Below are 26,522 nucleotides of genomic sequence, written 5' to 3'. Positions count from 1 at the left end.
AAAGAACATTCAATGTTGTCTTGGTAAGCAACTCCAGTGTATATTTGGCCTTCTGTTTTAAGTTATTGTCCTTCTGAAAGGGGAATTTGTCTCCCAGTGTCTGTTGGAAAGCAGACTGAAGCAGGTTTTCCTTCAGGAGTTGCCTGTGCTGAGCTCTATTCCGTTTCTTTTCATCCTAAAAAAACTCATAAGTCCTTGTCGATGACAAGCATAGTCATAACATGATGCAGCCACCACCATGCTTGAAAATATGAAAAGTGGTACTCAGTGATGTGTTGTGTTGGATTTGCCCTGAACACAACGCTTTGTATTCAGGAAATAAAGTTAATTTCTTTGCCACATTTTTTGCAGTTTTACTTTAGTGCCTTGTTGCAAACAGGATTCATGTTTTGGAATATTTGTATTCTGTACAGACTTCCTTCTTTCACTGTCATTTAGGTTACTTTTGTGGAGTAACTACAATGTTGTTGATCCATCCTCAGTTTTCTCCTAACCCCCGCTTTGAACTCTGTAACTGTTTTAAAGTCACCATTGACCTCATGGTGAAATCCCTGAGTGGTTTCTGTCACTACAGACACCCTGGTTCGAATCCAGGCTCTATCACAACCAGCTGTGATTGGGAGTGCCATAGGGCGGCGCGCAACTGGCCCATTGTCGTCCGGGTTTGGCCCGGTGTAAGCCATCATCATTGCAAATAAGAATTTGTTCTTAACTGACTTGAATAGCTAAATAAAGGTTACAAAAAAATGTATATAAAGGTTCATAGCCTACATATTTTCTCTCCAAGACATGTTGTTTTGTCTTTCTTTACTTGTGTTACATGATGGATGCATAATGCTGCTTTATAATTAATAGTTTTTATGCTCATAGGTTCTCACTGAAGAAAAATTTCAATTAATTAATGATTTCAAGTCTAATAATATATATATTTTTTTTAATGATGCAACAGGATACGTTTGATATTAGACAGGTTTGATTTGTGAATACAGAACTATCAATGTACATATAGCCTATGTAATAAAGTGCTTATTACTTGATAACAAAATAGCCTTGTAGTGGGAGAAGAGAAAAAAGCAAAACGCACAATCAGAGCACCGCTATGCTTACGTCTACTTGAGACAGCCTACTTTTTAAGCATGTATTAATCTTTTAACGAGGAAAAGAAAAGCCTCGTAGGAATATTTCCCACGATGTTGGTCCTGTGACACACTGCCACACTTTCCCACGCAAGTGAAAGCCCGATCCTCCTTAAGCGCGCGTGCTGTTTCGCGGGGAAAAGGCAGGCCAGTCGAGCAAGATCATGTGAGAGTCCACGCGCCGAAAGAAGGTTACAGCAGCGAGCGATAAGAGACAGTGAGCACCAGTACAGGAACGAGGTGGGAAGACCAGGAGTTCGTCACAATATTTCATTGTGAACAGTCACAGGAAGAATACTTGTGCTACACGGAGTAAATACGTTAACAAACTTAACCTATTCGTTTGATATTTTGTTTGCTTCACATACCAGCTATTAGAACACCTATTAGGATTTGTTGTTTTTACTTTCAACAGCTCCTTTTCGGAGCGAAAAAGCGTGTATCATCTTTATATTCCTTCGTTTTATTTTCTTTACGTTGAGTTTGCGACTCAAATATAATAACAGCAAGAATATGAGAGGTACGTTTACATTTATTCTAATAATTACAAACATGTATAGCCTATATGTGTATGACTGTGTTTTGCTCATTAAAGTGACAGTTTTGTATGGGAGTAATGTAAACTATGATAGACGCATTACTTTGAAATAGTCTACTGAACTGTCAGTAGTGTTGAAACTGGGCGCGCTTGGGAATGAACGACGACATAGATCTCAGATAAATGTAAACTGTTTGGCCATGAGATATGACAAATAATCAAGTAGCCCACTCTATGTGCTTCGTCAGGATATTTTACAAAGTTAATTTAGAAGAATAAAAACACTGCACTTTTAAATCTGCACATTTAAAAAGTACATCAAACTCAAGTAAAACTGTCCCATAGGCTATTAGTGTGCAGATGAATGTAGATGGTGATTTGTTTGTCTTTGCCAGCAATTGGCAGCAAGCATTTTTGGTTATGTAAGAAAAGGGTGGTGGGAGAGTGATTGAAAGACTCATGAAAAACATTATATAATCGTGTAATATATTTCTTATTAGGCCTACATATTATCTTTGTTCAGCTCTATTTGCCATTCTGTACGTAGGTAGGTTGTATTTGCATTAGTACTGTTGGCCATAATTAACTTGATCATATAAAATATATGTATTAATATTATATACAAATATTTCCCCCCAATTCCTCAAAACTTGAGAATGCTGATTTCGTTTCATTCCTACTCGTGGTGCGTGGGCGGGTGTTGTTGTTGTTTTCTGCATCCAGTCATGGCGGACTGTGTGAGGTAGAGTCCGCTGTTCCATTGACCTAGTTCTGTCATTGAGGATTACACAGCGTTCAGAGAGGGTGGAGGATGGGTGGGTGGGGAGGCATGGCTTCTGAGGGTTCTCGTCATTTCTAAAGCAACCCGTTAACATTAGCCTATTATTACTTAAATCTGAGGACATTATCAGTGAAAAAAAAGAACCGGTGGTTACTACGGGATGGCAGAGCAGAGGTTCATGGCATGTGCAAACCCATGCGGTTGACTGTAAAAAACAGAGCCTTTTCTGGTGTACAAGCAACCTCCTTTACCTACAAGGCATATTAAACCGTTTATTGTAGGCCAGTTATTATTGGTTATTATTGGTAGGCAATTTTGCATCATATGGCAAATCATTTATTTACAAAAGCCAAAAGACCACATGTTGGTCTTTCATACTTTACCAGACAGCTGACTGTGATTTTAGATTTTTTTCTGCAAATAATTGTAGTCCGTCATTGTAAATAAGAAGTTGTTCTTAACTGACTTGCCTACTTAAATAAAGGTTAAATAAAAAAAGAATATAATATCTTTTATCCAAAATATTCATCCGGGTTTTACATTTATTATGCAATTTCAATGCGGAGTCGCAGCAGGATATGGGGACCAACAACCAGTAGCCTACATTCATCTCTCAGCAGGACACCTTAATCCCTCACTCAGTTTCCATTGTGAGCTTAACTACTTGATTACATTAACCAGAATCTATGTCACCCATTTGTTTTCAAGTACGGCTTGCATCAATATATAGTAGATTCGATTATATAAATCCCGGCTCTCTTTCTCTCCAGTAATCCACACCTCTGTGACTATGGATGGACCCTCAGGTGCCAATGGCAGGGCTGCTGTAAACGCAATGGCTTTAGCCACTGTAGCAATAACTTTTATGAAGTGCACTTCTCCTATAACGTGAGAAGAGAACTCTGTCTGCCACACTGGCTGAAGTGCTACAGCCATGTAGGGCATAGTTTTAGGGTATAGGTTTAGCAAGGGATCAAAGACAAAGTAGAGCAGTGATGGCAGCTCTCTGCTCCCAAGGGCACTGTTGATCAAGCTCAAAGTCACTATCTGTCAGGAGATGTTCACAGTGGGGCTACAGTATGTGTGAAGGTGCCTCTCTCTGACAACTAACTGCTAACTTTCCACTCCCTGAGCTTTAACTCCCTGCCTAGGCTGGATGGCATCATCCTTTGATTCCCTACACAGTATGGAAAAACTCTGGGCCCCAGATAAAGCCTATAGGCTACAATGAAAAACTGCCCAAAGCACAGTCTGACTATTTGTCTGGAAACAGAGCCAAATAGACATGGATTTATATATGTTGTGTGGAACTATGGTTGTAGCGCAACCCTAAATGTGTTCCAGTGGTGGGGATGAGCACCCCATACCATATGGTTTATTTCAGGACTGATATATAGCAGTGGAGTAAAATACGTAAAGCGCAAAAGAGAAATGGATATTTCTTATGCCAAATATAAAGCCACTAATGAAACAGAAAAGGTATAAGTCTTAGAAAACAAAAAACAGTACAATATTTATTAGAAACACAGTAACTAACACAGATTGTGTAAGGGGTGCATACTGGCGGTAGAGAAGTCAGACGCAGGAGAGAAAATGTGTTTCCAGCGGCGCAGTTTATTAGACAAAAACTCACCGGGAAACATAACAAATATAACAAATGGGTACAATACCCTACGCACGCCAGGACAAACGTGCACAAACACTTACAAATAACAATCACCGACAAACACATGAGGGGGAACAAAGGGTTAAATACACAACATGTAGTTGATGGGATTGAAACCAGGTGTGATACAAGACAAGACAAAACCAAAGGAAAATGAAAAGAGGATCAGCGATGGCTAGAAAGTCAGTGACTTCAACCCCCGAACGCCGCCCGAACAAGGAGAGGGACCAACTTCGGCGGAAGTTGTGACAGTAACCCCCCCCCCCCCACCGACGCGGGGCTCCAGCAGTGCGTTGACACCGACCTCGGGGACGACCCGGAGGGCGAGGCTCAGGGCGATCCGGACAAAGACGGTGGAACTCCTGCAGCATAGATGGGTCCAACACGTCCTCGAACGGAACCCAGCTCCTCTCCTCTGGGCCGTAGCCCTCCCACTCCACGAGATACTGAAAGCCCCTCGCCCGGCGCCTCAAATCCAGTATGGAGCGAACAGAGTACGCCGGGGCCCCCCCCCCCCCGATGTCCGGAGGGGGCGGAGGAACCTCCCGCACCTCAGACTCCTGGAGCGGGCCAGCCACCACCGGCCTGAGAAGAGACACGGAACGAGGGGTTAATGCGGTAATCGGGGGGAGGCTGCAACCTATAACATACCTCGTTCACTCTCCTCAGGACTTTAAATGGCCCCACAAACCGCGGACCCAGCTTCCGGCAACGCAGGCGGAGGGGCAGGTTTCGGGTCGAGAGCCTTACCCGGTGTGACCCGGTGTGACCCCGGTGTGACCCTGATGCCAAGGCGCCAGAACCGACTGTTACCCCAGTACACACTGGAAGGGAGAGATGTTAGTGGAGGAGTGGCGAAGCGAGTTCTGTGCTATCTCGGCCCAGGGCACGAACTCCGCCCACTCCCCCGGCCGGTCCTGGCAATAGGACCACAGAAACCTGCCCACATCCTGGTTAACTCTCTCCACCTGCCCATTACTCTCGGGTGAAAACCTGAAGTAAGGCTGATCGAGACCCCCAGACGTTCCATGAACGCCTTCCAGACCCTTGACGTGAACTGGGGACCCCGATCAGACACTATATCCTCAGGCACCCTGTAGTGCCGGAAGACGTGTGTAAACAAGGCCTCCGCAGTCTGTAGGGCCGCAGGGAGACCCGGGCTGAGGGAGGAGACGACAGGACTTAGAGAAACGATCCACAACGACCAGGATCGCGGTGTTACCCTGTGAGAGCGGAAGATCAGTAAGAAAATCCCCCGACAGGTGCGACCAAGGCCGCTGTGGAACGGGTAAGGGGTGTAGCTTACCTCTGGGCAGGTGCCTAGGAGCCTTACACTGGGCGCACACCGAGCAGGAGGAAACATAAACCCTCATGTCCTTAGCCAAAGTAGGCCACCAGTACCTCCCACTCAAACAGCGCACTGTCCGACCGGGCCCAGGATGGCCAGAGGGGGGTGACGTGTGGGCCCAATAGATCAACCGGTCACGAACAACAGATGGGACGTACAGACGCCCAGCAGGACACTGGACGGGAGCGGGCTCTGCATGTAATGCCTGCTCAATGTTCGTGTCCAGCTCCCACACTACCGGCGCCACCAGGCAGGAGGCGGGGAGTATGGGAGTGGGATCCATGGGCCGCTCCTCTGTGTCATACAGCCGGGACAATGCGTCTGCCTTTGCGTTCTGGGAGCCTGTTCTGTAAGAGAGGGTGAACACAAAACGGGTGAAAAACATGGCCCACCTTGCCTGGCGAGGGTTCCGTCTCCTCGCCGCCCGGTTGTACTCCAGATTGCGGTGGTCAGTCCAGATGAGAAAAGGGTGTCTAGCCCCCTCAAGCCAATGTCTCCACACCATCAGAGCCTTGACGACAGCCAACAACTCCCGGTCCCCCACGTCATAGTTTCGCTCCGCCGGGATGAGCTTCCTCGAGAAGAAGGCACAGGGGCGACGCTTCGGTGGCGTACCCGAGCGCTGAGAGAGCACAGCTCCTATCCCAGGCTCGGACGCGTCCACCTCCACTATGAACGCCAAAGAGGGATCCGGATGGGCCAGCACGGGAGCCGAGTTAAACAGAGCCCTCAGGTGACCAAAAGCCCTGTCCGCCTAAGCTGTCCACTGCAAGCGCACCGGGCCCCCCTTCAGCAGTGAGGTAATGGGAGCCGCTACCTGACCAAAACCCCGGATAAACCTCCGGTAGTAGTTGGCAAACCCTAAGAACCGCTGCACCTCCTTTACCGTGGTGGGAGTCGGCCAATTACGCACGGCTGCAATGCGGTCACTCTCCATCTCCACCCCTGAGGTGGAAATGCTATACCCTAGAAAGGAGACGGACCGTTGGAAGAACAGGCATTTCTCAGCCTTGATGTACAGGTCATGCTCCAACAGGCTACCAAGCACTCTGCGCACCAGGGACACATGCTCAGCGCGTGTAGCGGAGTATATCAAAATGTCATCAATATACACCACTACACCCTGCCCGTGCAGTTCCCTGAAAATCTCATCTAATCTCAACAAATGGGTACAATACCCTACGCACGCCAGGACAAACGTGCACAAACACTTACAAATAACAATCACCGACAAACACCTGAAGGGGAACAGAGGGTTAAATACACAACATGTAATTGATGGGATTGAAACCAGGTGTGATACAAGACAAGACAAAACCAAAGGAAAATTAAAAGAGGATAAGCGATGGCTAGAAAGTCGGTGACTTCGAACCCCGCCCGAACAAGGAGAGGGACCAACTTCGGCGGAAGTCGTGACAGATTGTTAACCTAATGTAACTAGGTTAGATCATCTGTCACCATCATTGGTGACTGATGGCGTTCTGTATTAGCATTGAATAGCCCCCGTGATATGCAACTTTTCAGGGAAGTTAGGAACCAATATACACAGGCAGTTAGAGGAGCTAAGGCTAGCTTTTTTAAACAGAAATTTGCATCCTGTAGTACAAACTCAAAAAAGTTCTGGGACACTGTAAAGTCAATGGAGAATAAGAGCACCTCCTCCCAGCTGCCCACTGCACTGAGGCTAGGAAACACTGTCACTACTGATAAATCCACAATAATTGAGAATTTCAATAAGCATTTTTCTACGGCTGGCCATGCTTTCCATCTGGCTACCCCTACCCCGGTCAACAGCCCTGCGCTCTCCCACAGCAACTCGCCCAAACCTTCCCCACTTCTCCTTCACCCAAATCCAGATAGCTGACGTTCTGAAAGAGCGGCAAAATCTGGACCCCTACAAATCAGCCGGGCTAGACAATCTGGACCCTCTCTTTCTAAAATGATCTGCCGAAATTGTTGCAACCCCTATTACTAGCCTGTTCAACCTCTCTTTCGTATTGTCTGAGATTCCCATAGATTGGAAAGCTGCCGCGGTCATCCCCCTCTTCAAAGGGGGAGACACACTAGACCCAAACTGCAACAGACCTATATTTATTCTACCCTGCCTTTCTAAGGTCTTTGAAAGCCAAGTTAACAAACAGATTACCGACCATTTCGAATCTCACCGTACCTTCTCCGCTATGCAATCTGGTTTCAGATCTGGTCATGGGTGCACCTCAGCCACACTCAAGGTCCTAAACGATATCATAACCGCCATTGATAAGAGACATTACTGTGCAGCCGTATTCATCGACCTGGCTAAGGCTTTCGACTCTGTCAATCACAACATTCTTATTGGCAGACTCAACAGCCTTGGTTTCTCAAATGATTGCCTCGCTTGGTTCACCAACTACTTCTCCGATAGAGTTCAGTATGTCAAATCGGAGGGCCTGTTGTCCGGACCTCTGGCAGTCTCTATGGGGGTGCCACAGGGTTCAATTCTCAGGCAGACTCTCTTCTCTGTATACATCAATTATGTCGCTCTCGTTCTGCTGGTGATTCTTTGATCCACCTCTCGCAGACGACACCATTCTGTATACCTCTGGCCCTTCTTTGGACACTGTGTTAAATAACCCCAGACGAGCTTCAATGCCATACAACTCTCCTTCCGTGGCTCCAACTGCTCTTAAATGCAAGTAAATAAATGCATGCTCTTCAACCGTTCGCTGCCCGCACCTGCCGCCTGTCCAGCATCACTACTCTGGATGGTTCTGACTTAGAATATGTGGACAACTACAAATACCTAGGTGTCTGGTTAGACTATAACTCTCCTTCCAGACTCACATTAAACATTCTCAATCCAATTCAATCTAGAATTGGCTTCCTATTTCGCAACAAAGCATCCTTCACTCATGCTGCCAAACATACCCTCGTAAAACTGACCGTCCTACCAATCCTCGACTTCGGATGTCATTTACAAAATAGCCTCCAACACTCTACTCAACAAATTGGATGCAGTCTATCACAGTGCCATCCGTTTTGTCACCAAAGCCCCATATACTACCCACCACTGCAACCCAGTATCTCTACTACACATTTATCTTCTGCACACCCTACCATTCCAGTGTTTATTGCTATATTGTAATTACTTCGCCAACATGGCCTATTTATTGCCTTACCTCTCTTAACCTACCTCATTTGCACATGCTGTTTATAGTTTTTTCTACTGTATTATTGATTGTATGTTTGTTTATTCCATGTGTAACTCTGTGTTGTTGTATGTGTCGAACTGCTTTTGGCTTTATCTTGGCCAGGTCGCAGTTGCAAATGAGAACTTGTTCTCAACTAGCCTACCTGGTTAAATAAAGGTGAAAAAAATAAAAAAATAAAAAATTATTTGCACCATCCACTCCTGCCTTAGGGCCTCTCAGTCAACTCTCAGCCTACTCCTTTTACTCCTACAGAGGAATTACTCACTCCTCCTGGCATATTTAAAGAGTGGGGCTCTGTATCAGCCATACCCTCTCGCAGAGTACTTTGTGTCTGTAGGTCACACTGAAGTGGAGAGAGAGAGGGATAAGTTATCACTATCCACACAACTGTTTAGAAAACAGGTGCTAGCTAGGCACTGTAGTTGAAGGCCCCATCAGCAGCCCAGCCTAGAGAGAGGGTTATGTTTTAAGAACTAAATGTCCGCTTAAACCTGCAATAAAGCTCTAGGACAAGAGGATCATATTATATATACCTTAAAGCACACTTATCGCATATGCAATGTAGGTTAAACGCTCTGGCTGTAGCATTTGTGCTAAAGTATATCGCTCTGCGGTACTACTTTGAGGTTAAACATACAGTGTGTCAAGTAAATACAAAGTAGAAGGTAAATAGGACCTTCAGACTCCCTGTGAGCTGTTTGGTTAGTTAAGATAAGAGAGAAAAGTCTCTGTGACTGCAGGCTTTACTGCTGGGACAAGCAAACTGCCTGACAGAGACAGCCAGTTTGCTTGTCCCAGCAGTAAAGCCTGCAGTAAAGCCTGCACCTTTCTAACCAAGACGTTTTGCCAGCAACTTTTTGCTGACTTATTGCCGGCGACAAAGCCTGTACTTTTATTTCCACCAACTGACCTAGTTAGCCCCAAGGTTCCAAGGTTCACCCGGGAACTAAAGTGATCTAAACGGTTCCGGAACAGAACCATTGTTTTAAAAGCATTGTAACTGGTTTTAATAATGGTATTTTACATTCCGGGCATTTTTTTCCAGTCCCACGAAAAAACACAGCAAGCGCCTATGCAAAGCCCTACCTCTGTAAAGCAGAAACTTCTTCCAGTGTCTGCCTGCAAGCTGAACATCTTTGCCAGTGTGTGTGTGTAGGCTACCTGCCCCTCCCCCTCTGAAGCATAGCTGTAGCCTACTGAAGTTACAAGTGTGATTCAGATGATAGAGAGAGATTTGTAATTAGAATGGATTAACTTTTTCACTGCTAGTTAGGGACACTATAGTTATCACATTTCACATTGGATTTATTAAAAGTAAGATGTTTTTTTATTCTGGTGCCACTGTGCACACACAGCTAGCTTCTCTGGTCGAAAGTTAAGCCAACTGTGAAGTTAAAAGACCTTCAAAGATCCTCCATAGAAGCCGCTCCTCCGTAGGTATAATTCTGTGGGCCAAATTCAAATACCCCCATATCTACTGTAAAATTTGGTGGTGCATCTTCCATTTGAAAACACGTTGCCAGTGTGTGATTTTAGGCTACCTGTCCCACCCTCTCCCCTACTGTCTTGGGTGGCTATGTGTTATGTACCGCATTCAGCCAAACAGGTTGCACCAGTCTGTTGTTTACCCTTGCTAGATTAAACGTCCAGAACAATCTAGCTACCATAGCATGGGGGAAGAAAAGGTAGTTTTATTAAGACAGTATGCGTATTTTTCCAGATTTTTTTGTGGGGGGTCATTCAGAGTTAAGTAGGAATTGAGGCCATTGCAGCCTGCAACAAGTATGACGAACTGCTAACTTACTGTTGTGAATGTGAAGAAAGGAAAGCAGTGCATTCTCTTCTGTCCTATCTGAGGAATTTAGAACTTGATGATGCTGCTTGCTGTCATGTCAGGTTACTATGACAATGGTCGAAACAACAGGGTCAAAGTTGAATTTCTCTTGCTCAGTTGTGAGTTGCCAGGCACCACACCCTGATAGGGTATTTTCCCCCCTTAATCATATAACAATCAACTTTTACCAGACTTTTCTAAGACTTTTTTGTATTAACATGTTCTAGAAATATGTTGTAAAAGTCTGAAAATTAGGCAATATCTCATTAAATATGCACATATTTGCATATCGCACAAAAAGTTTTGGGGGGACACTGGATGAAGTCAGCCTAAAGTTTAATTTTGTTAAAATACTCCAGGATCTGAGTTGTCCAGAGCAGATTTGGATAAATACATTTTTCATCTTTCTATCTGTAGAATACTAAAGACATTTTTGGTTAATTTTTCCAAAGAAAATGTTATCTGGAATAACATTTTTACAACACATCAACAATTTTCTCTGGGCAAGTCTGGAGAATATATCTAAGGATAATCACAGATAATTTGGTGAATGCAAATGCTTTTGAACCTGAGAAAAATACATTTGCGTGTGGGAAGAGTCTGACTTTTGGGAAATACACTGTATTTAGACTACCAAACGCCTATTTAGACCCAATCATCATCTCTTCAAAGTAAGTTACTGAATATAGTCCAGTTTGTAACATTCTCTATGAAATATGCTTTTAAATGATGTGTAATTGAATGCAGTGAGCTTGCAATTATTGATGTATGTTCATTTTAAAGTGGTTAAAATTCATAAAAATGTTGATGACGGTATAATGATAAACTAAATAAAAGATTTACATTTAATTCAAGTTTTTGACATTTTTATGTTTACTCCTTGAAACTACTGATATTAATGGACGAAGATACCAACAAATCTTAAAATTGATAGGTACAGTTGAAGTCGGAAGTTTACATACACCTTAGCCAAATACATTTAAACTCAGTTTTTCCACAATTCCTGACAATTAATCCAAGTAAAAATTCAGTTGTCAGTTCGGATCACCACTTTACTTTAAGAATGTGAAATGTCAGAATAATAGTAGAGAGAAGGATTTATTTCAGCTTTTATTTCTTTCATCATATTCCCAGTGGGTCAGAAGTTTACATACACTCAATTAGTATTTGTAGCGTTGCCATTTAAATTGTTAACTTGGATCAAATGTTTCAGGTAGCCTTCCACAAGCTTCCCACAATAAGTTGGGTGAATTTGGCCCATTCCTCCTGACAGAGCTGGTGTAACTGAGTCAGCTTTTTAGGCCTCCTTGCTCACGCACGCTTTTTCAGTTCTGCCCACAAATTTTCTATGGGATTGAGGTCAGGGCTTTGTGATGGCCACTCCAATACCTTGACTTTGTTGTCCTTAAGCCATTTTCACAACTTTAGAATTATGCTTAGGTCATTGTCCACTTGAAAGACCCATTTGCGACCAAGCTTTAACTTCCTGCAGCAAAGCTGCCACCCCCATGCTTCACGGTTGGGATGGTGTTCTTCGGCTTGCAAGCATTCCCCCTTTCTCTCAAAACGATAACAATTCATTATGGCCAAACAGTTCTATTTTGTTCATCAGACCAGAGGCCATTTCTCCAAAAAAGGTATGATCTTCGTCCCCAGTGTCAGTTGCAAACCATAGTCTGGCTTTTTTATTGCGGTTTTGGAGCAATGGCTTTCTTCCTTGCTGAGCGACTTTCAGGTTATGTCAATATAGGACTCGTTTTACTGTGGATATAGATACTTTGTACTGTTCCTCCAGCATCTTCACAAGGTCCTTTGCTGTTGTTCTGGGATTTATTTGCCCTTCTTCGCATCCAAAGTACGTTCATCTCTAGGAGACAGCACGCGTCTCGTTCTGAGCGTATTATGACGGCTGCGTGGTCCCATGGTGTTTTATACTTGCATACTATTGTTTGTACAGATGAACGTGGTACCTTTAGGCGTTGGAAATTGCTCCAAGGGATGAACCACAGACTTGTGGAGTCTACATATGAGGTCATATATCTGAGGTCTTGGCTGATTTCTTTTGATTCCATGATGTCAAGCAAGAAGGCACTGAGTTTGAAGGTAGGCCTTTGAAATACTATCCAACAGGTACACCTCCAATTGACTCAAATAGTCAATTAGCCTATCAGAAGCTTCTAAAGCCATGACATAATTTTCTGGAATTTTCCAAGCTGTTTAAAGGCACAGTCAACTTAGTGTATGTATACTTCTGACCCACTGGAATTGTGATACAGTGAATTATAAGTTAAATAATCTGTCTGTAAACAATTGTTGGAAAAATTACTTGTGCCATACATAAAGTAGACGTCCTAACCGACTTGCCAAAACTATAGTTTGTTAACAAGAAATTTGTTGAGTGGTTGACAAACGAGTTTTAATGACTCCAACCTAAGTGTATGTAAACTTCCAACTTCAACTGTACATGATAAAAAGGTCATTTCAGCCTGTGGTGCCAGCCTTAAGCAATGGCTATATAAAAGTTGAATGGCCTGTTTGTAAGGGGGTCATATAAACAATGACCTTTTTTTTTACAGGCAACATATCGTAAATCCTATGTGAAAGAAGTCTGACAGTACCACTAACTGCTTCACTGCGCGAAAACATTTCCCACCTTCAATCACAATTGTCTGCATATTAAATAAAGCATGAATGTTGTCAGCACTTTTTGAAGCAGTGTGAATTTGCTAGCTAGTATTGTACGTAATTATCGCCAGTGGTGTGTCCAGAACATTTTAAATGGGGTGGCCAAGGTGGGGCACAGACCCAGTTTAGGGGTATTTTTTCAATATAATAGCTGCGCGTACGCAACATTTTTTTATAGGCTTTATAGTTCAGACATTTCATTTAACTGTAAAAATGTATTACCTTTTAATGTGTCATGAACACATCCAGTCATGAAGTTTTCATCTGATTGTCAAACAAATCACTTCAAAAAGTAGGTTAAGTAGGTTACCTGCGCACGTTTAATGGAAAGGGACATCTATTACATCCACCATATGTGTAATGACATTCAACCTAGTTCATGTTTCAAGTTTTATTAGTCAGATGTACTGGATACACATGGTATACACTCTCCAACGAAATGCTTACATGCAGGTTCCTTCTTGACAATGCAGCAACAATAACAAATAATTAAAGATAAGAATATGAACATAAAGTAAATGGCTCAGTAGAATAGAATAAACATTTTAGCATAAGTATGATACATAAAGGCACAATTTCTAGTCTAATATTTACACATGTTTTGGGCAAGTGTTTAAATTGTGCAGTATTTAGCAATCATAATTTTTCTTCAAGGTGGCGTGTATTCATGGATACCAAGGGAAGCCAGGCTTCCTCCAAAATGTTAACAATAAAAAAAGAAACAAACTTATAAAATATTTCAAGTTCGTGTCTATCTGTGTTTCATAATTTCCCTTCAATTTGCAAGAGGCTGAATCTATTTCACCAGAGAAAGCATCCGAGCGAGGCCAACAGGACCCCTCTGTCTTAGTATCTGTAGCCCATGTATCTGATGCTGTCTGGCCAAAAATAATATGACATGTCATACTATTTTATCCAGACAGCATCAGATACATGGGCTACACATACTAAAACAGGGGAGCGGTTTTGTTCGCTCCGATTCTTTCTCCAGTGAGATTGATGAGTCTTACTGTCGGTGCGCGTCTTGTTCGAAATAATCAATATATTCATAGACGATCTATCAGATTTCAGAATTTCTAGGTGTGGGCAATCAGATTTCAGGGGAGGCTGTGGCCACCCTGGGCCACCCCCTGGACACGCCACTGAGTATCGCTGTGCTTGTTTTCAATTAGAGTATCGCCGTGCTTGGTTTGAATTAGATTATACATGAAGAGTTATTTGATAATAATTTGTTCAACAACAATTTCACAACACTCCTCTCCCATTTAGTAAAAGGCTATTGCAACATCAGTACCCTCCCTTAATATTTACATTTACATTTACATTTAAGTCATTTAGCAGACGCTCTTATCCAGAGCGACTTACAAATTGGTGCATTCACCTTATGGACATCCGAGGTGGAACAGCCACTTATACAATAGTGCATCTAAATCTTTAAGGGGGGGGGGGGTGAGAAGGATTACTTTATTTCCTATACCTAGGTATTCCTTAAAGAGGTGGGGTTCAGGCGTGTCTCCGGAGAGGTGGTGATTGACTCCGCTTGTCCTGGCTGCTCGTGAGGAGGATTGTTCCACCATTGGGGGCCAGAGTCAAGCGAACAGGTTGACTGGGGGCTGAGCGGGAAACTGTACTTCCTCAGGAGTGAGGCGAGCCAGGCCAGAGTGGAATGAACGCCAGTGCCCTTTGTGGGTTGTACGGCCTGTTCAGACCTGGAGGTACTGAGGTGCCGTTTCCCTCACAGCCCGTAGGCAAGCACCTTGTCTTGTAGCGGAATGCGAGCTTCAACCTGAAGCCAGGGGAGAGACGGCAGGGACGGAAGCCGGTGACGTGAGGCGAACTTGGGAAGGTTGAACACCAGACGGGCTGCGGCGTTTCTGGATGTATGGGGTTTAATGGCACAGCAGGGAGCCCAGCCAACAGCGAGTTGCAGTAATCCAGACGGGAGATGACAAGGCCGTGATTAGAGACCTGCGCCGCTTCCTGTGTGAGGCAGGTCGTACTCTGCGGATGTGTGTAGAGCATGAACCTACCAGGAACGGGCCACCGCCTTGATGTTAGTGAGAACGACAGGCGTGTTTCCAGGATTCACGCCAGGTTCTTAGCGCTCTGGGAGGAGGACAACAATGGAGTGTCAACCCGTTGATGGCGGATCAGGAACGAGCATCCGTCCCCAGGGATGTGAAAGAAGCAGCTCCGTCCTTGCCGAAGTTCCAGCTTGATGACTAATGGGGTTGATCCGGTCTCCACACTACGGATATGTCTGCCAGACCATCGCATGAGATGCGATCTCGCCACCTGGTCATCAGAAGGGGAAAAAGGAGAAGATTAGTTGTGTGTCGTCTTGCATAAGCAATGATAGGAGACCATGTGAGGTTAGACTTCGGTGTCTGTGTATAGCCGAGTACAATAGGCAGAGGGCCAAGAACAGAATAGACCCTGGAGCCTCACGTGGTGAGGAGCACGTGTCGAGAGACAAAAACGCATCAGACGAGTCCCCCTCTCGCCACGCCACCAATGGTAGAGCAGGACCTGTACGGATAGGACGCAACTCACAGGCGGTGCCGCGCGGAGATGCCAACTTCGAGAGAGAGGATGGAGAGGAGGATATCTGATGGTTCACAGTATATCGAAGCAGCAGGATAGGTCTTGAGAATGGGATTGAGGAGCAGAGAGAGAGAGAGTTAGCTTTAGCCAGTTGCTGGAGCTGCCTTCCGTTGATACTAGCAGAACGAGCATGCAGTCTCCAGTGTGTTAAGTCTTGAAACCTGCACTTGATTGTAATCAAAGAGGTTCATTCTGAGAGAAGATAAGACGGTGAGAGCTGGCCAAGGACGCGCACGTTCAAGAGTTTTGGAGAAGAAAGAAAGAAGGGATACTGGTCTGTAGTTGTTGACATCGGAGGGATCGAGTGTAGGTTTTTCAGAAGGGTGCAACTCTCGCTCTCTTGAAGACGGAAGGGACGTAGCCAGCCGCGTCAGGATGAGTTGATGAGCCGGGGTGAGGTAAGGGAGAAGGTCTCCGGAAATTGGTCTGAGAAGAGAGGAGGGATAGGGTCAAGCGGGCAGGTTGTTGGGCGGAGCCGGCCGTCACAAGACGCGAGATTCATCTGGAAGAGAGAGGGAGAAAGAGGTCAGAGCACAGGGTAGGGCAGTGTGACGAGAACCAGGGTGTCGTTTGACTTAGCAAACGAGGATCGAGACGTCGTCGACCTTCTTTTTCAAAATGTGTTGACGATAAAGCATCTGCAGAGAGGGAGAGAGGGGGGGAGGGGAGGGATTCAGGAGGAGAGGAATGGCAAGAGTCTTCCTAGTTAGAGGCAGATGCTTGGAATTAGAGTGGTAGAAAGTGGCTTTAGCAGCAGAGACAGGAGAAACATGTAGAGAGGAGGAGTGAAAGGATGCCAGGTCCGCAGGGAGGCGAGTTTTCTCCATTTCCGCTCGGCTGCCCGGAGCCCTGTTCTGTAGCTCGCAATGAGTCGTCGAGCCACGGAGCGGCGAGGGGAGGACCGAGCCGGCCTGGAGGATAGGGGACAGAGAGAGTCAAAGGATGCAGAAAGGAGGAGAGGAGGTTGGAGGAGGCAGAATCAGGAGATAGGTTGGAGAAGGTTTGAGCAGAGGGAAGAGATGATAGGATGGAAGAGGAGAGAGTAGCGGGGGAGAGAGAGCGAAGGTTGGGACGGCGCGATACCATCCGAGTAGGGGCAGTGTGGGAAGTGTTGGATGAGAGCGAGAGGGAAAGGATAAAGAAGAGTAGTGGTCGGAGACTTGAGGGAGTTGCAATGAGGTTAGTGGAAGAAACAGCATCTAGTAAAGATGAGGGTCGAGCGTATTGCCTGCCTTTGTGAGTAGGGGGAAGGTGAGAGGGTGAGGTCAAAAGAGGAGAGGAGTGGAAGAAGGAGGCAGAGAGGAATGAGTCAAAGGTAGACGTGGGGAGGTTAAAGTCGCCCAGAACTGTGAGAGGTGAGCCGTCCTCAGGAAAGGAGTCTTCAAGGCATCAAGCTCATTGATGAACTCTCCGAGGGAACCTGGAGGGCTAAATGATAAGGATGTTAAGCTTGAAAGGCTGGTAACTGTGACAGCATGGAATTCAAAGGAGGCGATAGACAGAGATGGGTAAGGGGAGAAAGAGAGAGATGACCACTGGAGAGATGAGGATCCCGGCTGCCACAACACAGCCGCAGAGCTCTCGGGTGTGCGAGACACGTGGGCGGACGAAGAGAGAGAGCAGAGTAGCAGTGTTATCTGTGGTGATCCATGTTTCCGTCAGTCCAGAGAGTCGAGGGACTGGAGGAGGCATAGGCTGAGATGAACTCTGGCTCTTGTTGGCCGCAGAACGGCAGTTCCAGAGGTACCGAGAACCTGGAACTCCACGTGGGTCGTGCGCGCTGGGACCACCAGATTAGGGTGGCGCGCCACGCGGTGGGAGCGTTTGTATGGTCTGTGCAGAGAGGAGAAACAGGGATAGACAGACACATAGTTGACAGGCTACAGAAGAGGCTACGCTAATGCAAAGGAGATTCGAATGACAACTGGACTACACGTCTCGAATGTTCAGAAAGTTAAGCTTACGTAGCAAGAATCTTATTGACTAAAATGATTAAAATGATACAGTACTGCTGAAGTAGGCTAGCTGGCAGTGGCTGCGTTGTTGACTTTGTAGGCTAGCTGGCAGTGGCTGCGTTGTTGACACTGCACTAATCAAGTCGTTCCGTTGAGTGTAATAGTTTCTACAGTGCTGCTATTCGGGGGCTAGCTAGCAGTGTTGATTACGTTACGTTGCGTTAAAAGAACGACAATAGCTGGCTAACTAACCTAGAAAATCGCTCTAGACTACACAATTATCTTTGATACAAAGACGGCTATGTAGCTAGCTATGTAGCTAGCTACGATCAAACAAATCAAACCGTTGTACTGTAATGAAATGAAATGAAAATGTGATACTACCTGTGGAGCGAAGCGGAATGCGACCGGGTTGTTGAGTGCGGAAGTTCTATTCGGTAGACGTTGGCTAGCTGTTGGCTAGCTAGCAGTGTCTCCTACGTTAAGGACGATAAATAGCTGGCTAGCTAACCTCTGTAAATTAAGATAATCACTCTAAAAACTACACACTCTAAACTCCACAATTATCTTGGATACGAAGACAGCAAAGATAACTATGTAGCTAGCTAACACTACACTAATCAAGTCGTTCAGTTGAGTGTAATAGTTTCTACAGTGCTGCTATTCGGTAGACGTTTGCTAGCTGGCTAGCTGCTGGGCAGATAGCAGTGTAGACTACGTTAGGGCGACGGAATACGATAATTACGCGATTATCTTTGATACAAAGACGGCTATGTAGCTAGCTAAGAAGAAATTGCTAAGATTAGACAAATCAAACCGTTGTACTATAATGAAATGTAATGAAATGTAATGAAAAGTTATACTACCTGCGGACCAAAGTGCGAATGTGCGAATGCGACCGCTCGCTGCGACGAGCGAGCGTATTTAAAAAATATGAATACTTTTTAAACTGGTTCCTCTATATGTAGCCTATATCATCTTATCTTACTCATATTGGTTATACTTTATTTTTCTGCCCACTAATTACCTAGTATTTATCATGGTGCAATGGCTATTACATAGTTATTACTTGTTGTTTTCCATGAGATAAGTCTTCCTAGAGAGAGTTAATTTATGAGAGTAAAAGACAAAGTCCTTTGCTTAAACTTGTTGGCAGCGCAAGACTTCAGGTCAAACGTCCCTGACCCACTGACCAAACCAGAAAAGTAAGACCCACGAGAACTTGTCATTCTTGAAACAATGTCCAAGAACTTTGCTGACATTCTGCACTGCTCCATAGTGCTACATACTGGATGGTACTTTGTGTACTTTAAATGTCATATTCTTTCACATGATTCAAATGTCCTGAAATGAATTAGAGTTGTGTAAAAAGGGTTCAGGTGTTGAAGCCATGACCCATTATGTAACTGACTTGTCCAGACAGCCCATAACACTCCTGCAGGACTCTGTGGTTATGCTAGGGGTAGAACTAGTTTTATGAACGTCTCCGAGACAGCTGAAACTGCACTCAAATACCTGACATGCTTCCACAAGTTGAGCACCAGTGTAAGTTACAATCAGGGCCCCTTCATAATATACTGCAGATATGTTTAAAATACTCTCACACTCCCTGGTGTTACATAAGTGGAACATGGATGTCGATACACCTGTATTTACTCTACAGATTCTAAAGTGATAATCAATCTTTCACTAATCAAACATGGACTGTTTCTTTTAGCCTGTGAACATTTCCATTCCCCTGTCAGTGATTGAGTCAGATTTGGTTCCACCTTAAAACAGGAAAGAAAGAAATCAAATTAATTGCCAGGGATGCCAACCAAAGCGCCTCCCCTTGCTGAATTGGAAAGTGTGTCAGTAGAACAGCTCCTCCTCTCTCATAGCCTTCCACGCAGCTGAGCAGCATGTCAGTTAACATATCAGAGACAAAGCTATGCTCCCGGGAACCTATGGGAGCGATAAGAGAGGGAAGGGGTAGGCTCGTCATGGCGTTGCTAGGGTCACCTCCCCTGAATGAGTGTGTTTGTGAAACTCGGCCAGACGGCAGTTATATAACAGGGAGAGGGTGGGGGCCAGGGGTGCTAGATGGGGTAGAGAGAGAGTGCAGAGAGAGAGAGAGGTTTTTTTCCACTGCCTTTATATATTTATTTCCCTATTTGGTTTTTGTAGATCAGTAGGAATTCTATCCGGGAAGCGACTCAAATATCTCACTCACATTATGCAAAAGACTCCCACTCACAAAGCAGTAGTAGTTGAGCATTCTCCCTTCCTATCTATGAAGCTGAGATTTCAACTTTATAGTTTAGTAATTTGCTTTGCTCCCCGTGTGTGACGCACTTACTGTATCTAGCCACAGGCATCACTCAGGTGATTGGTTGGGCTGGTAAAGGGCCGTTAATACAGTTGCTACCTGCAAAGTAAATGTTACCTAATGCCTTGCGTCACTGTAATACAAAATAGTTTCGAAAAAAATAATTTAACACACCCAGCAGTCAAAGCGAACACAGAAAAACAAACACTTGTTTTTTGAGAGTAGCCATTTTATCTTGTGTAGCATAGGAGGCTCTCCTGAAGCGGGGGCTTTTGTTAACCTCCTCTAACATTTAATTCACCCTGGAGAAGGAACAGTGAAACGTTATTACCCCAGGCCCAGTAAATGCAATTAACCTGCTACTCTGGTATGATGAAAATAATAGCCTGTTCCAGGGAGAGAGGGCTCAGGGCTGTTCGCACACTGTTGCACATACTGTTAAGCGTTCTGTTTATATGAATGAATTCTATATTCGTATCACCAGTATGGAGTTTTTTTCCTGCAAAATGCTGCAAATTGGCCTTTGACTCTGATAGTGCCAGTCGGTATTAGATAGAACGTCACGTCCCCGCACGTCTGTGGGGAAAACAACCTGTGGTTTACCCCATTGGCTCACAGCAAAAACGTAACCTTTTTCTTGTTGTTTGTTTGTTTTAGTCAATTACAAAACTACATTTAAGAAAAGTACAACATGTCTAAAGGATACCTTTCAACATTTCCTGCTTCTGCCCAAGCGTTCTCACTACTTAGAAAAACATAATATTGTAGGGCTTCCCTCATGTCCCTTTTCATGACAGTGCTAGAACATTAAGCTAGCCAAGACCAACAACACAAACAAATGGACTATATAGCTACAAGTAGTGAGTGGAGATACAAACAGACTATACTCAACAAGTTAAATGTCTTACCTGTGATGAAATGTTTTCCACAGGTATAGTACCAGTCAAAAGTTTGGACACACCTACTAATTTTATTTTTACTATTTTTTACATTGTAGAATAGTAGTGAAGACATCCAAACTATGAAATAACACATATGGAATCATGTAGTAACCAAACTAATCAAAATATATTTTATATTTGAGATTCTTCAAAGTAGTAGCCTACTTGGGCACCGGTTCCCCACATTTCCCACTCTCCCACGCCAAATAGCCTGAAGCCACAGGACTCATCTCGCAGGCTCTATTTCTCGTAGATCAGGATTTTTTGGCTGGTTACATGTACATTAAACAACACAGCAGTTTTTCTGCATGTAATTCATATATAACAAAAAAATTGACGATGAAATTGGCTCTTTTACAATGGGGGTCAATGGGAAAGAATGTTTGTTTTCCCCAATTTGTGGGTGTTGTCAAGGGAAATTCCTTCGTATGACGTGGATACCGACTCGGAGTATAGTGTTTCCATTGAGTTCAAAATCAGGGCAGTTGGGAGCAAAGATTGAGCAGATGTTTCTATCCCTTCTTATTTGATAGGGTAGGTATATCTACACCTGTCTTGCACTTTCTCAGACAGTTCTGGCACAGTTCCTAAGGACCATATCATGACGAGATCAAAACCCAAGTCACCATCAAGTTATATTTTATTATCTAGTCTAGTGAGTCTTAAGTGTTAAGTATGCCATGTACTAAATGTTCCTCCTCTCTCTCTACTTCCAGCACAAATTGAAGTAATACCCTGCAAGATCTGTGGGGACAAGTCATCAGGGATCCACTATGGTGTAATCACCTGCGAAGGCTGCAAGGTGAGCTACCTCAATCTCAGAGATACACTTACTCCAAGTATTCTATTTTAGTTCTGCATACTGTCATCCCTCTAGAATACCCACAGCAAATTCAATCAATTTATACTATTTATATATTGTATGCCCTTGCCCAGTGCCCATCCATCCCAGCACCTGTATTCATGGTCAAATAGCTCAAGCTTATGTGTTCTGTTTCACACTTGTGTAACCTGTACAAGTGTGGAACCTGTACAAGTGTGGAACCTGTATAAGTATTTGGTATGAAATGGAAATGTGTTTTTTGCAATTCCCACTCCCCCTGAGAGTGGGATCACGGCCAGGGATCAGCCATTATTGACGGCAACCCTGGAGCAATTATGTTTAAGTGCCTTGCTCAAGGGCAGAGCGACAGATTTTTCACCTAGTCGTCTCGTGGATTCGAACTAGCAACCTTTCGGTTACTGGCCAAACGCTCTAACCGCTAGGTTACCTGCCTCCCTGATGGTGTTTGTGCTTGTGTGTGTGTTTACAGGGCTTCTTCCGACGCAGCCAGCAGAACAATGCTATATACTCCTGTTCCCGGCAGAGGAACTGTCTGATTGACCGCACCAATCGGAATCGCTGCCAACACTGCCGGCTGCAGAAGTGCCTGGCCCTAGGCATGAGCCGTGATGGTGAGTGTGAAACACACACACACACACAGCAAGGTCAGTCCAGAGGGGACCCCTGTCTGTCTCTTCACCAGACGCTAGAGCTCTCTAGGTCTTATTGAAAGGCCAAATGTGGAGTTGTGTTACACTGTGTAAAATCACTCCTGGAATCATGCCTGAGAGACAGCAGTGAGTGGATTTTCTTCTATATTTGCAATTGTTCAAGTTCCGTATTGGCTCCATATGGACTTACTGTATGATCTCATAATTCATTCCCTGATTATTTACTGACTCTATCTCCTTTCCTGGTACAGCGGTGAAGTTTGGCCGCATGTCCAAAAAGCAGAGAGACAGCCTGTATGCTGAGGTCCAGAAGCACCAGGCATCCCAGGAGTTAACTGCCGCCCGTGAGGAGGGAGGCGAGGTCGGAGGTCACAGCCGGGCATACAGCAGAGGCTCCAGTGCCGCCCTCAGCGACCTTGATGACATCACCTTGCCAGACGGCCTACTGTGTGACCTGCCAGTGACACCAGAGGGCGCTGAAAGAGAGTACTGCAATCTGGAAATGATGGGGGGAAGCGGGGGTAGCAGCTCCTCCTCTCAAAGCTCGCCCGAACAGAACGGACTGGACTTCGGAGACAGCAACCACCACATCAAGCACGAGTACCAGCTGCTGCACGAGTCCAGCCTGTTCACACACGCGCTGCTCAACCCTCTAACCGAGGGATTCTCCATGCTCGAGATCGGTAAGTGGAACAGTCACTCTATCACCATCTGCTGTATGTCACTATAACTAACACTAGATAATTTTTTCATTGAGTGTGGTTGATAGCTAAACCATACATGTCTTGTCCATTTCCAGAACGTATAACTGCTAGTGTGGTAAAGTCTCACATAGAGACCAGTCAGCATGGCAGTGAGGAGCTGAAGAGGCTTGTCTGGTCCCTGTACACTCCTGAGGAGACACGCAGCTTCCAGAGCAAGGTAAACATCAATGTCCTTTACCAAGATTAACTCAGTGACCTGTGACCTATTTACTCTTACACCACTATGTGCTATTCCCAATGTTATATCTAACATGGGCATCCCTTTGTTCTCTCTTTCAGTCTGCGGAGGTCATGTGGCAGCAGTGTGCCATCCACCTCACCAATGCCATCCAGTACGTGGTGGAGTTTGCCAAGCGCATCAATGGATTCCTGGATCTCTGTCAGAACGACCAGGTCATTCTTCTCAAAGCAGGTCAGTACCTATTGTTAGGACATAAGATGAGTGCATTTCACAACTCTATTCCATGGCCTCATACACAAGCTTTCTCTGACCTCAAAGCATACAGTGGGGTCTGATATTATTCACACCCTTGATAAAGATGAGCAAAAATGATTGTATAAAATAAATATTGAAATACTATATTGTATGCAAAAAACATTGGGGAAATTATATTTATACTAATACAATTTCTCAGAGAAAGAGATTTTGTTAAACAAGTAACCATTATTTTTCTCAAAAAGGTAGAGGTCAAAATTATTGCCATCCCTGATTTCACCTTATGAGAATAACGTCCCTGAGCCAACTCATAAAAGTGTTTTATGAGTTGGAGAACGCATCAGGAGAGATCTTAGACCATTCCTCCATACAGAATCCTTCCAGATCCTTGATATCCTTCACCTGTGCTTATGGACAGGTGAATATAAACCACAGGTTTATCTTCAATCTTATCTTCATATCTTCAATATAAACCACAGGTTTTCAATGGGGTTCAAGTTCAGAGACTGAGATGGCCATTGCAACATGTAGATTTTGTGGCCAATCAACCATTTCTATGTGGATATTGATGTGTGTGAAACAGTTAATTGGCCACAAAAATCTACATGTTGCAATGGCCATCTCAGTCTCCGGACTTGAAACCAATTGTAAACCTGTGGTTTGAATTGAAGACGGAAGTCCAAAAGCGCAGACAAAGGATATCAAGGATCTGGAAGGATTCTCCAATCTCGTCTCATTGATTGGACTCCAGGTTAGCTGACTCCTGATTCCAATTAGCTTTTGGAGAAGTCATTAATCTAGGGGTTCACATACTTTTTCCAACCTACACTGTAAATGTTTAAATTATGTATTCAATATAGACAAGAAAAATACAATAATTTGTCTGTTATTAGTTTAAGCAGATTGTGTTTGTCTATTGTTGTGACTAGATGAAGATCAGATCAAATTTTATGACCAATTTATGCAGAAATCCAGGTAATTCCAAAGGGTTCACATACTTTTTCTTGCCACTGTATTTTATACAGTCATTTCTGCTCATCTTTATCAAGGGTGTGAATAATTTCGGAGCCCACTGTAGTTCCTCTTCAGACGACCTGAGCATGTAGGCATTAACTGCATTTCCATGTTTCAGTACTACAGCATTCATACACAATAGTATATTTGACAAACATGTGTGTCTGCAGACAAACAAACTTCGCCACTTAGGACTACATTTTAGAATATACAATCAATTTAACCTAATGTGGCAAAGGCCACATTCTGTTTCCAACGATGTTCAAGAAAAAAGTTATTATTCTAATGATGGCTCTTCTTGTTTTTCTTCTCGCCCACCTTTCCTGTTTGTTCATCATCTTTGTTTGAATTGTAACAAATTGTATTGTAAAAATTATTTGATTTATAATTGATTGAAATACATTTGATGTTGTGATATGAAATGGATGTATTCTATTGACTGACAACATGGAATTAATGTTTTATTTCATATTGTTTGTGTGTACGTGTTGGAGCATCCTTTGTCCCCCTTTTCTCCCTTTTCCTCTTCCTCTCCATCTTTACGGTCTCCTCTTCAGGATGTCTGGATGTGCTTCTGATTCGCATGTGTCGAGTCTACAACCCCATCAACAACACTATTCTGTTTGATAGCAAGTTTGCTAGCGCACAGACCTTCAAAGCTCTTGGTGAGTTCCCTCTTTATGAAACCAAGGCATTAATATTCCATCAGAGTATATTCACACACAAAAAAAAGTATATAAATATATTAACCCACCCACATAGTCGAAGAATTCTAGGTCAACCTTTTTTTAGCTTACTTTAAAAAAAAGTGAACCAAGTCAGCCGTTTCTGTTTTGAAGACACATGTTTCCCCCCCCTCTTTCCTCGAAGGTTGTGATGACCTTGTGGGTGCTGTGTTTGACCTGGCCAAGAGCCTGAGTCGTATGCAGCTCTCTGAAGAGGAGATGGCTCTGTTCAGTGCTTCTGTTCTCCTGTCACCAGGTAATCCTCTCACACTGTCTCCCGTTGACTGGGGTGATGTCTCAGCTCTGAAACAGACACTAAGTAATATGTAAGAAGGAAAACCAGCAGAGACTGACTGTGGTTGTTGCTCTTTTTTTCCTCCAGACCGACCATGGTTGACAGACAGGCAACAGGTACAGAAGCTTCAAGAGAAAGTATATCTGGCTCTGCAACATTGTCTACACAGAGGTGGCTCATCAGAGGAGAAACTGGCAAAGGTACATATTGGCAGACGATGATGTATTCCTTTATTCCTAAAACAGGCTTTTGTTAAAGGATTTGGGGTGAAATGTGAAAGATACACATTTTCTGTCTCACTTTTTCATTTCTCTGTATCTCTTCTTCTACCTCTAAGATGGTGTCCAAGCTTCCCATGATGAAGTCCATCTGCAATCTCCACATTGACAAGCTCGAGTTTTTCAGTCTGCTCCACCCGGAGACTGCATACAATTTCCCCCCTCTGTACCGTGAGGTGTTCAGCAGTGAAATCACCTTCCCAGACTCCACAATGGACTAAAAATCTGTTTAGATATGAAAGTGATTCATATAGAGACAAAAAGATGTAGGGAACGAGAGGTAGGGAGAGGAATGTGGCAACAGCGAAGTAACCAGCAGCTCTGTGACAACCCTGCACGCTACACTTTAGGACATACTACTCTCACCTCAGACCTCCACCCAATGGAGTTGCTTGGACTGTAAGCCAGTCCAGGCTACAAAATTCAACACTAGGTGCTGGGTACTATATGCATGCTGCCTATTTTGGGGGGAGTAAAACGGTTCTGAGAATGTATTTTTGCAATCTCAGATGGTTTTTCTAAGAGCTTT

The 26,522-nt window shown here is 44.2% G+C and overlaps 1 protein-coding gene across 1 annotated transcript; it reads left to right on the top strand.

Annotated features, from left to right (window-relative positions):
- Positions 1–1,354: 1,354 nt before the first annotated feature.
- LOC111972137 (nuclear receptor ROR-beta) lies at positions 1,355–26,522 on the top strand. The gene is made up of 10 exons (XM_023999007.2): positions 1,355–1,656; positions 21,704–21,789; positions 22,301–22,442; positions 22,733–23,164; positions 23,281–23,402; positions 23,525–23,657; positions 25,253–25,360; positions 25,566–25,676; positions 25,803–25,915; positions 26,053–26,522. Exons 1-10 carry the CDS (start codon positions 1,650–1,652, stop codon positions 26,212–26,214), a joined length of 1,416 nt encoding a protein of 471 aa, XP_023854775.1. The 5' UTR covers positions 1,355–1,649; the 3' UTR covers positions 26,215–26,522.

Source organism: Salvelinus sp. IW2-2015, linkage group LG13 (genome assembly GCF_002910315.2).
Source record: "Salvelinus sp. IW2-2015 linkage group LG13, ASM291031v2, whole genome shotgun sequence".
NCBI lineage: Eukaryota > Metazoa > Chordata > Actinopteri > Salmoniformes > Salmonidae > Salvelinus > Salvelinus sp. IW2-2015.
This window is presented reverse-complemented; position numbering and strand designations above follow the sequence as displayed.